We start from the raw sequence: 13,210 nt of genomic DNA, 5'->3' as shown, positions 1-13,210 counted from the left end.
GTCACACAACAGAGGGAAAATACTTGTACTTAGACCAAATTAATCAAGTGTTCATCAGGAAACATCAAGAAACGAGTGCAGCGGAACATGTAAGTCAATTTAAATGTAAATATATATTTCAGACTGGTAAGAATAATTTTATATACAGAAAAAAAAATGAAGAAACCAATTGCATATTTTTAACTGAAAAGAAGGCTACATGAAAAGTAACTACAGACATGCTTGTGTGTAAATGTTACCCTGTCCATGATCTCTCATTAATAAAAGGTTCATGTCCATCAACACAATTACAATTGCCAAAGTTAATGCCAAAGCTGTCATTAGGACTTGGTAATTACTCTGAGATCTGGGCGGAAATTCTGTCAGCTCCTACATGCGTTTGTTTATTTGGGTGCCACCTGAGACAAGCCCACCCGGGCAATTACAGCTAAGATCTTTAGCCTCTCATGTAGCTAAGCATTCAATCAACCCACATTCTGGCTGAAAGTCTCCTTATCACAGACACCCGGCAATGTATCAAGCGAAATAGCTATAATTACATGATGGGAAAAGTCGAGCGGAGGAAGATAAGATGCTGATGCAGTAACAGCTCTGTGGGTCTGGGATGTGATCAAGATTGGAGATAAATGCAATGTGGTTTCAGATTAGAAATAAAACATTAACGCTGTCTCAAAGGCACAGATAAAGCAAACAATTACACGTTTCAGATTCAGTTTGCTCACTTTTAAACCTGTTATTTTAATTTGCTGAGATGAAACAAGACCTGGGGCCAGTGCTGAGACCTCACCTCTCGGCTGGGCTGTCATGGTCTATGTAAGCAATGAGTGGAGGTGAAGTGAGTGTTTCGGTGGCAAACACCCCTCCCTGGAGCTGAATTCCAAATCCCATGATGGAGTCGCTGACCAGGGTCACCTCAGTGGTCTCTGTGTGGACCACCTGTCCGGCCAGGCCCACAGTGCTGGAGGCCAGAGACACTGCAATAAAGAGAAAGCAGAAAAAGCTACATTAGCCCTCAAAACACTCTTATACTTGAGGTAATACTGGGTTATTTTTGGGTCAGGGAGTCGGGTGTAACTCAATATGAACCTAATAAGGAACATTGATTGTCCACTGTGCCTGTGCAGTGGCAACCGGAAAAAGGCTGAACTAAAAGAAAACTGTTTTTGTTCACATTTCAGTTGATAATTTAGTTGAACCTTTCAAAATTAGATTTCTGTATTTGCTCGACCTTACATGGGCAATAACTTTTTAAAACTCTAGTTTGGCTTGATAGCCAGTGTTAGCCTGCTGACTAAAAGTACGCTAATTAACATTATTTTAGTGGAAAATATGGCTGAACTTGTGGGCACGGTGGCTTAGTGGTTATCAGGTTTGCCTCACACCTCCAATGTTGGGGGTTTGATTCCCGCCTCTGCCCTGTGCACGTGGAGTTTGCATGTTCTCCCCGTGCTTCAGGAGTTGCCTCCGGGGTACTCCGGTTTCCTCCCCCAGGCCAAAGACATTCGTTGTAGGCTGATTGGAATCTCTAAATTGTCTGTAGTGTGTGAATGTGTGTGATTATGCCCTGCGATGGGTTGGCATCCCATCTAGGGTGTCTCCCACCTTCTGCCATGAGTCCCCTGGAATAGGCTCCAGGCTCCCTGCGACCCTGTATAGGATAAGCGGTACAGGAAACGGAAATATGGAATATGGCTGAATTTGGTTTCTTGTAATAAACAGGAGTTTTGCAAGAACATTTTAAAGGCTATATTAAATTTCTATGTTAACATTACAGTTAATATTAAGTTACCTACTATTGGTTTGCTACATAACTATAATCATTGATTCCACCTAGTTAAAACACAACTCACATTTTCTCTGTATAAATTATGATGATTTATCACTAGCACTGGAGCAGAGTTAATTCTAATTCAGAGTTTGATTTCAGATAATCTTTCCGAAATTCTAATTCACAGTTTGTAACAGGATATTCATCACTCATGATTTCAGATTTACATGAATATGATATCAAGATAACAATTTGATATGATATTATATTAGTTCTAGGCAAGCAAGTCTGCTTTTACACTTGAACCTTCTTTTGTACTGATATAAAAAAAAGGCTGCTCAAGCGATGCACACACTGTAACAAACACTACTTGGGTGTCTACACTTCAGTAACATACCCGCATGCTGGGTCAATATCCTACCCCAACCTTCCGGGGTTAGCCCAGCTCTGGGTTTCCAAATTGGGATAGTTTTAACCTAACGATTTTCAGAGTGTATGATCCATCTTATGTTCACTATAGAAACAGTTCATAAACACAAAAGGTGAATGACCAAAGAGATCTCTGCTAAGATTTTATTAAAGTTCCTACAGAAATAACCTTATTTGTGCTGAATTCGATGGTACCCTCTCTCCACACACTCGAGCCTGTCTGCCAAAGTTGTGTGATACGATACAGGCTTTTGATAAAGAACAGTATTATCCTCAAAACCTTATCATAGCAGAGAGCCTTTGGGAAAAACCCTTCTATAGATTAAACAGAGAATTTTATGAGATCCTAGAGCAAAAACTCATAGTTGTGATGGAAAATCACATCAGTACTATGAAAGTAGCTAAGGAGCATGAGAAATTAGGCACTTAATGGTATCTGCACAAAGAGGGGGTTTAGGGGTAAGAGGAGCTTGCATAGAGCTATGTATGTATGCCTCCAAAATCACCAAAATACTGTGCATCAAATACCTTTGAACAGGAAATTGTATCCTGTAACACTGGAGTTGACAAGACCCAAGACCCAGAACCCAGGTTGGCAGAAGGTGCGATATTCTAAATTACACACCCTTACAAATTGTCAAATGACAGTGATGTCTATTTTTAAAATAGATATGAAAAGATGTCAATGTGTGAAAAAAGAAACAGAAGAAGAAAAAAAATCAGTGTAACATTGCCTCAAACTATCCAGTACTTTGGTTCTTCTGCCCATTCTCTCTATTAGAGTGCTTTCTGGATTAGTACATTCAACACTCCTGAAGTTCACACCTTGAATGTATTAATCTAGAAATCGTCAATTATGTTAAAGTACGTCAGCAGACACCTATATGAACATGTGTGCATGAATAATACACATATTCACAGGTTAAACTCAAATATAAATGATCCCTAAGGCTAATATACAGATTGGATAACATGTTAGAGAGTGTGTCTAAACAACATGACAGACTGGGTATTAGGGCAAGTTACCAAATAAATGGCAAATAATCCTGCAGAGCTTGTATTTAGTAAGCTTCAGTGAGTTGTTTGCAAAGATCAGTACTTAAGGCACCATTAAGGCACCATAAAGGCAAATTACCACTGTTATTTATATCTGACTTCCAGTGTCTCAGAAATATTGAAACCCCAAGCAGGGTTTGACCACTACAACGTAGGCATCTAAACGGTACATTGTGGGGATTTATAATTACCCAGAAGTCAAGTGAGCCACTTCAGCTGAAGTGATTTTGGACTGGAAACCAAGCTTCATAATCTTAACTTTAATACATCTTTCCATAACTGAAATAAAACCCTGTTTAAAAAAAAACCCCTGATTATGTACACAATGAATTCAGTGCTGAAGTCCAACAACAAAGACTGAATCTAATCCATCAAAAGAGATGAGATGGCCATTGGTAAGTATCAAGAATTGTCTCTCTCAGCAGAAGTGGTCTCTCCTAAACATTATATGACTAACACACCAGATGTGGTAAGAAATCTATTAGCAGGCTTTTGACTTGCGCTGAGCTGGTTGTGCTCTTTATAAGTTATATATCCAGAATAGCTCTGATGAGCATTGCCAGCATTTGCCACTTTGATTAACGGCACAAACTCACACAGGCTGGATTTCCAATGCCGGTCATAGATATTGTTTTAAAACGCATCACTCCATGAGATTTAGTTCCCGATGATGATTGTTTCAACTCGGAAGCCTGATTAAGGATTTGTAACACTGCTAGCCCTTCTAAAACACTACAATCAGAATTTGACATCAGTTCTTTTCTTATTATAGCCATATTAAATTGGTCTTATAACAGTTTATGTATTCAGAAGCTTCTTTCAGAGCCCATTCATTCGGGACCGAGGACTGTGCCCAATATAGCGTCCCTTTTGCAGCACACTTCAAAATGGATGAAAAACAGAGAGTGAAATTTTTGCAAAATTTACTCCTGAGGGGTCGCCAGCCACAGATTTTCGATGAATCATTGCCAAGTCGGCTTTTCTTCTATCCCTCTGGCACTGACGCGTTTCACAGCCTGATCCATGACTCAGATGCAGATTGGAAACTCAGTGTTAGAGGATTTAGAAGATAAGTTTTGTCTCCAATAAATAATAAGAACAAAAATCCTTTCTTCCCGGGTTTAAGACATATGATGACGGGACATCATTTGAAGCCAAGAAATAACCAAGAGCAAAGTCTAGTTCATAGCGATTAGACAGCGCAGAGCCAACACAGACCTTAAAAGCACTTATATTTAACTAGATTTGGCTTTGCAAAATCACCTTAATGCCTCAAATAGCACATTCTGGAATATGCACTGAGAAGACCCCAAGATACAAAACAATTACTCTGTGCTAATGGTTCCCAGGGAGGAGATTTGCTGCTACCTTGGTCATGCTACATTTAGCACAGACGTTATGCTAAGCTGGAGCAAAGAGATGAAGGAAGGGAAGATTTTTGTGATTAAGCTGGATCATAGAAACACAGAAAGGAAATATATAATGATTAACCATGGCAGCCTCAGGAGGCAGTAGATTGAATTTCACGACGTTGTTCTTAAGCCAGAGTTTAAAACCTGGATCCTGAAGGTCAACAGCCCTATTGAGGTTCACGTTTTCACTCTACTAAGACACAGGATTCAGTGGATGAAGGTCTTGTTAATGAAGCGATTAATTAAACCAGGTTAAATGAGGCAATGCTAATACCATTTGTGCGATGCTATACTAACAGGCCTGCTCTGTAGGCACAGTGGGTGTGTGTGCACTTATTTATATAAAACGCTTTAGGAAAGGACAGTGTATCCTCTCCCATCTCTACTTTATTGACTATATGTGTGTGTGTGTGTGTGAGAGAGAGAGACCTTTCAACAGAGTAGTGTGACCTTCTTTATTATCTCTTATTGCATCATGACTGGCCAGCGTCAGCATCAGGACTCTGTGATGGGTGACTTGCAGAATGTCTCTCTAGTCTGGAAAGGTTTGTTGTCATGTTGGAAACGAAGTGTCTGCACACTTTATTTGCTCCCTGTGAGCCGGAGACGACAGAGCCTCTAGAGACCCATTCGATAATAGTACCTCCACAACTCTGTTATAAACAATGTGAATCAAGCCCGGCTTAAAAAAAATGATGAATTAGCTGTTCTGCATCCTCTCCCTGACCTCTCTGTCTCTCGGTACTTTTCCTCTGCATCGTCTCTTGCTTCTCCCTCCACTTCTGCACACATTATCAGTGGCTATTATTATTAACGGCTTGTGTTTATACAGTAATCATGAGCAGACATCATTACAGGACTATCTGACTTGAATAGACTGCATATAGAATGAGTAAGACATCTCTGTATTATAGGATTTATTTGGAAAACCATGAACGAGCTTGTGATTAAAATCAGATCTCAACAGTTCACTGTAGGAATAAGCAGAATGCCTTCCGAAGCAGATCGCATTATTCAATCATTAGACATAGTCACAATTCTACTTTTTCTACAAATAATTAACTAGATTAAATGGTGATGATGTGCTAGCCAGGACTGGACACAATTCAAGTGCAAAAAAAGAGAATTGTGTTGTTGCTGCTGTTGTTTTTGATTATTTAGCTACACCCAGTAAGACTCATACCACTGCACACTGCACTGAACATAGCTGAATCAGTCACTTTATATTATGGAAGTCATTTTTGGTGCTATACATGTGCTGCTACATTACACGATAGCTTACAGTTTACAGTCCACGTTCTGTGTATTTATTGTTTTGCACTCATCTCACACTATCGTGTATTGCACTTTATGTAGTCTTGCATACTGTTCTGTGTTGCACCAAGGTCCCGAAGAAACGTCATTTCGTTCCAATGTGCTGTATACACGCTATATAGAGGAACGACAATAAAAACCTACTTTAACTTGAACTTCTACATCAATGCTGTCTTCAGAGCAGGAAATAGTTCTCTGTGCTATGCTGCCCTATGATATACGTTACTCATTAGCCTTTACTCGCTCTTATTTAGTAGCCGTCATGTGATGGGGAGATGTCAATGACAGAAAAAGTGGGTGAACCTTTTAAAAAGGTGGATTAAAGAAAGAAGCAAATATTTCAATGACCTGTCTTATAAAAAAAAAAAAAAGCGATTTTTGCATAACAGTGTTTTGCATAAGTATCCCCGCTGGACTTTTCAACATTTTGTAGTGTTACAACCTGGAATTAAAATAAATTTGCTGACATGGACAAAATGCTGATTAAAAAAAACAAAAAAACACGAATAAAAATAGTCTTGAGTGGCATAAAACCCCAATTTATTTTCAATGCTACAAAGGGGCGAATATTTATGCAAGGCGCTCTATGTATAAACACTGCAGAATTCTGTTCAAGTTGCCTGATTACAAGAAATTTCATAAGACTTCAGAAGAGTCCTGAAATTTCAGGGAACGTGATATAATTGGAGAACTGGATGCTCTGCTGTTTTTTTTTTTTTGAATAGCTGCGTGTTACATCATCAACAGATCCGGAACTAATTAGCCAGAACAACAAAACTGTCAAGTAATTATGTATGGATTGCACATTATAAACGGTGTATGCGGTAAAATTACCCAGAAAATCGAAACTTTATAATAAAGTTTCATTACTGTTTACATGATTGACAGTTTATACAACCTGAATGGTTTACAGCATCACTTCAACCTGCTCATTTACAAAGGAATTAATGATGCCCTCTGAGTCGAATGAAAGGCCAGTTCCACTCATCCACCTTGAACTTCATATTCCTCCCACACCCCATTGGCATCTTAATCACCATTTAGCTATCCAGTCAGCCTGAACTTGGTGTTTCAGAGAAAGAAAAGGAGGGAAAAGAAACAAATGAGGAGCCTCCTGACAGAGTGTTGTTTCCAAGCAGGACTAGTGATTAGTGTTGCCATTTTCCTCCAGCCCAACTTCCTGTTCATTGTTAGGTTTAGTGATAAGAAGGAGCTATCTGAGATGTGACCGTGTGGCTGGGGTAATTATCTGCTGCAGAGGGGGCGAGCTGTGCCAGTCAAGGCGCTTTACTGAACAGTCTGAAATATCTTACAGGATCTAATTATGGGCTAGCCAGAGGTGTCATTTCCCTCCTCTCGCTCCATGGCATGGGATATTAGAGCCAAGAGCAGAATACTAAATGTAGTCATTCCATCTCTGTCTCTCTCTCCCTCTATTCCCTAAAGAACATAAATATCAATAGTTCAACAAACTGGTTATCTTACAATATTACTCCATTAATAATCTCACCCAAGCACTTCCACTATTATTAACATTTAACGAACAAATAAACTGACATCATCTTATTTGATCCAATAGCCATCACCATTTAACGGTTATTCAGAATTCAGACATTTTCCATAATCATCCCTTTGGAAATGTTTTAGCCTGTATGATCCTTCTGAACAGAGTAATGAAACGTATAGGAGAGATTATACAGGGTGTTTTTGGGTAGCATGATCAGAAACCTCTCGCATTAGCACCAGTTCGGTGGCGACCTGAGATAAACAAGCATGTGACGTAGTACATTGTACCTTTCGTCCAGCTCAAGAATAATCTTCTTTGGTAAGCGCACTTAATGGTACCATGTCTTTTGTGAGGTAGAATTTGATTGTGAATTTATTTATTTTGGTGCCTTTAGGAGATACTGATACTGGCACAATACAAAATCCAGCCCTAATGGAAATGGGGCAAAATCATGGGTGAGATATTGGTGCAGAAGCAGACACATGTAGATGAATGTGTAATTGTATGCGACAGCCTGTAATAGAATGTTTCCACATTCCTCCATGGTTCTTTGTGAACACCAAATAGAGGTGCAGAGGTGAATAGGCATTTACTGCACTTTTTTTTTTTCAAGCAGCTTTGCTTTAGCTTCTACTTCAGTATTACTAACAAAAACAATTTAACAAAATAATGTAGTACTTCATGCTCTTTTTCTATGAGGTATATAGCCACACTGCAGTAAATCAGTCCTGAAGTGTGGAAAATGTAGCTTGCAATGAGAAACCAATATAATTACACATATTCAGGGATTGTTTCTTTCTTTTCCCAATTATGCATGAACTCAAGTTTTAGTCACCCTTGCGCCTAACATAATTCCCAGCACATCAGAAAAAGCAATAAACCTGGGAAAAAAAAAAAAAAGCCAGCACAGTGATGCTAATATATTAGAGGAGGGCCATATGAAATCAATAGGACACAGCTATTTATGTTTACCTCAGCCATTCTGAGAAATTGAAAAAGTCTTAAATTGGGTGAGTGAGGGCATTTCTGAACTCAAGACCTACTGCTTAGTGTATAGTGAGCTGTAGCTCAAAATCACCCGAGAGCAGTTCACTACGTCAGCTGGTACTTCAGGATTCTGCGAGTTGGAGCTGGTCCAATTACAAACTCTGAAGGAAATACAGAGACAGAACGAGAGCCGACTTTAGGAACGGCTTAGAGGAGAGCAGGAAACCTACACGAGCTCTTGTAGTCCTTCTTCTTCAGTTTGCGCCTCATCAGTGTGCTGCGGGGGCTTGTGGGATACATGTTGCGAGGCAGTGTGCTCATGTTGAGGGAACTCAAGCTGTAGGCACTCATGGAGGTGGGTGAGAAAGATGAGCCCAGAGCTGAGAGAAAGAGAGAGAGCAAGAAAAAGAGAGATAAAGAGGAACATTATATGGACGTGAAGCAAAAGCACATTTTAACACAAGATCGCATTAAGCATTGCAGAACTGAATTTACCACTTTAATGCTCTGCCAACCGTAACTGAATATTAAAGAACTCATTTATTTTTATTTCAGACCACATTAAATGCAAGGCACCTGGGCTCTGATATAAAAACCTAATGTAATAAAAATTTTTTTTATCAAATTAAAAAAACTTGAACACACACACACACACACACATATATATATTTTATATATATATATATATATATATATATATATATATATATATATATATATATATATATACATACATACATACATACATACATACACACACACACACACACACACACACACACACACACACATCAGCCACAACATTTAAACCACTGAGAGGTGAAGTGAATAACATTATCTCATTACAGTGGCACTTATCATGGGGTGGGATATTTTAGGCAGCACGTGAACACTTCTCGAAGTTAATGTGTTGGAAGCAGGAAAAATGGGTAAGCGTAAGGATCTGAGCGACTTTGACAAGGGTCAATTTGTGATGGCTAGATGACTGAGTCAGAGCATCTCCAAAACGTCTTGTGGGGTGATCCTGGTATGCAGTAGTTAGTACCTACCAAAAGTGATCCAATTAATCCAGAGCTTTTTTTTTGTGGTACAAGGGGGATCTACACAATATTAGACAGGTGGTTTTAATGTTATGGTTGATCAGTGTATATACACATGCTCAATTTGGTCAGGGTATTTGGTGTGAAGTAAACAGATCACACATGTGTACAACAAAGCTTGAAACAGCTGCCTCCTCTTGGCACATGAAGCCATACTGCATGTTTTTTTTTTTTTTAACTAGACAGCTGCTAAGCTGCACAAACCTGCCAGAAATTGAAAGGCCAGCCAATGAGCTCTAACGGTCCAAACTGCATTTTGCAACGGGCGAATTCACCTTAATCCACGTGTTAATAAATTAGTGCCATTAAGCTGCTTCGAAATGTTGGTGAATAGATTTAGTCAGTGAAGTTTCACCAGGTAAGGGAGTTAAGTGAAACACCTGAGTAAATTTTTCAACTTTTAAAAAGCGGACGAGACACACACAGTTATTTGGATAAACATAAAAAACACAAATGGGATCTGGACGGTGAATACGTGAGTAAAAGCGCATGATTACTCGTGTCGGTCAGCTTAGAGTGAATTACTCACAAGTGCTTGTAATTTAGCCAGTGAAGTGGCACGGCTTCTTTCTGGCCCTGGTGCACTGAGAAGACTTTAGAGCAGTTAGAGCACGCAAGGACATTCTGCCCTTGAAACGGAGAAAGAGCTACAAATGAGATCAATACGACGACTGCAGCTTTAATTTATAGTGATGAGCTGATTATAATCACAAGTGCCTGAGTTTCAGGTGAGGCAGCCTTTAAATCTGGAAGATCAAATGAGAGAGCAGCGTTTACGGAGGTGAGGAGTGTTAGGAGGGACTAAATGGCTGATACTGTCTTGATAGCGTTGCATCATCCCACCTTATTAGCCTATTAAAGGCCATTATAAAACCCTGGGCTCAGGCCATCAATTAACATTGACTACATGTCTGAGAAGCCTACAAGTCTACGTATAAAGAGGAATCCAGGACTTCACTATATATATATGTATATATATATATATATATATATATATATATATATATATATATATATATATATATATATATATATATAAAGCTAGGCCAAGTGGAGTCCTGGATCACAGGTATGTAGACAGTGTGTGGCATTATTTTATCACAGTGGTAGACCTGGAAAGCTTCCTCTGAGATCTGAAAGATTCCTATTTTAGGAACTGCTGCTAAAAGTGCCACAAAAAGCTCAGTGACTCCATGCTTGTCTCGATTTGAACACCACCTTTCCTTAATGCGCTTGCCTCGGGCAGGAAAGAGCTCAGCTATGTCAATAAATGTACAATAAAGGGACTGGTAATGACGAGAGAGATAAAGAGAAGGAAAACATTCTGTAGCCTCAGTCCATTTCATGGAGAAAAAGAAAGCCAGGAATTTAGTTCCGCTCTAGTTTCTCCTGAGCAATGGAAAAAAAAAAGCCTACAACAACACAAACACACAACTTCAGCCGTGGACAAGATAAATTGGGGTACGGTATGATTGGACACACTTTAAGAGACAGATTAATATCTTTTATAACACAGCACTGTTGAATTTTCAATTGGTTAATTTTCTACAACAGCAGTTCTGACATTTGTTCCAGCAGTAATTGAAATTACAGGGTTATATTTAATTTTAACACTCATTTTAATGTCATCATCTATAATCGACCTAATTCACTGGGACCTGTTTGAGGACAGCTACAAACTTGATGTAGCATAACAATGATTTATTTCATTATTATTATTATTCCATCCATCCATCCATCTTCTATACCGCTTATCCTTCCTTCAGGGTCACGGGGAACTATCCCTATCCCAGGGAACATCGGGCACAAGGCGGGGTACACCCTGGACAGGGTGCCAATCCATCGCAGGGCACAATCACATATATGTTCACACACCCATCCATACTCTACGGACACTTTGGACATGCCAATCAGCCTACCATGCATGTCTTTGGACTGGGGGAGGAAACCGGAGTACCCGGAGGAAACCCCCGCAGCACAGGGAGAACACGGAAGCTCCGCACACACAGGGCCACGGTGGGAATCGAACCCCCGACCCTGGAGGTATGAGGCAAACGTGCTAACCACTAAGCCACTGTGCGTCCCATTATTATTATTATTATTATTATTATTATTATTATTATTATTATTATTATTATTTAAATATGCTGCTTCTTAGCAAATAAAAACTTATAGCCTAATTTTGGAAAAAATGCTGTACCTAAGATTTCTAAAAGGAGCATATCTATTTAACGTTTATGGATGGAGATTCCACTTCACATAGAAAGGAAATAATAAATGATGGTGAAGAACGTCTGTTTATAGCGTTATAATTAAGTGATACTGTAGCAGGATACTGAGGACAGTTATATATTAAATATACGGTAACTATGAACATAAAAATGTATGAATGTTGTTGTGCAGTAGTGTGATTATTTTCCTATAATGGCATGTCTCAAGGTGTTTTATTCCTCTTATACAACAGCAACTTGACAATACCATTATATATATATATATATATATATATATATAAGAATTATTATATACATTTAATGTTGTGGAACATCCTCAAATCAAGATATTATCACTTGCATTATTACAGCTATAAACAGTCATTCCCTTACTACCCTCTCTTTTATCTTGTAAGTAATAAGACAATGTCATGCTACAGAGAAAATGCAAAACCGTCAATCCTGAAGACTTTCCTGTGGTGAAAAACTTTACCACTTTATCGTTGATTGGTACAAAGTGCAGACACTGGAGACTTTGTTCAAAGACGCTAAATGAAAGTCTCCTTACGGAAAACGTACACATATCGATGATTACACGCGCTTTGAACTTTTTGTACGATGTAGCATTCATCTTAGACGCAACAACATATTAGAATAAGCACACTGTGATCTGTGTTACAGACGGCACTACTGTCAGAACCGCCGTTAATGAAAATTAATCAACACCTTCTGACCAATAAGAAACAAGAACTCAACAACACTATAGATATCAAACTGCCAGGCTTAACAGTGATCGAAAACAAACAACTCTAACTAATGTTCCTCAACTTTGCCTTAAAGCTGCACCAGACCACCTTCATTGTTAACATTTTTGTCTATACCTGCACACTCTGAAAGTGTTTTATTCTTGTTTTGGCATGCATGTTAAACTTAACACAATTTACCACCCAAACAGGTCATATGAGCAAAATGAGAAGGTCAGAGCTCTGATAGGGGAGGGGAAATGGTGAGGATTATGAGAAAAGGAGAGATGAAGGCTTTAGGAGAAAGGAAAGGGGCATTACGGGGGTTGTTTGGAGAAGATTTCTGCTTGGCTTGGCTGCGGGACTGGTCAGGGTGGTAGGTGTTATAGTGCTGATAGGGAAGGAAGTTGCTGTTGTTGTTTGTGCCAGACTCCCAGGGCAGTGGCCGGTTGCTCCTCTGCACCTTGACTGACCACACGGAGAAGAAGAGAGACAGGAGGTGATACAACAGCATAAACACAGTATGGTACAGCACAACACACACAGGGGACTTTCTATTTCATATAAATATTATATATATATATATATATATATATATATATATATATATATATATATATATATATATATATATATATATATAATATTTATGTAACATATTACATAATATAAATATAAACACTT

The 13,210-nt window shown here is 38.9% G+C and overlaps 1 protein-coding gene across 1 annotated transcript in view; it reads right to left on the bottom strand.

The window, feature by feature from the left end:
- Positions 1-13,210, bottom strand: part of grip1 (glutamate receptor interacting protein 1) — a 305,869-nt gene that overhangs the window by 36,287 nt on the left and 256,372 nt on the right. Inside the window, exons 10-12 of the mRNA XM_053650250.1 lie at positions 12,848-12,994; positions 8,704-8,853; positions 788-974 (exon numbers count right to left, since the gene is read on the bottom strand). Of these exons, the coding sequence (XP_053506225.1) occupies positions 788-974; positions 8,704-8,853; positions 12,848-12,994 (484 nt within the window). The remainder of the gene's footprint in view (positions 1-787; positions 975-8,703; positions 8,854-12,847; positions 12,995-13,210) is intronic.

Source organism: Ictalurus furcatus, chromosome 19 (genome assembly GCF_023375685.1).
Source record: "Ictalurus furcatus strain D&B chromosome 19, Billie_1.0, whole genome shotgun sequence".
Taxonomy (NCBI): domain Eukaryota; kingdom Metazoa; phylum Chordata; class Actinopteri; order Siluriformes; family Ictaluridae; genus Ictalurus; species Ictalurus furcatus.
The sequence above is the reverse complement of the archived record's forward strand: the minus strand, read 5'-3'. Positions and strand labels throughout refer to the sequence as shown.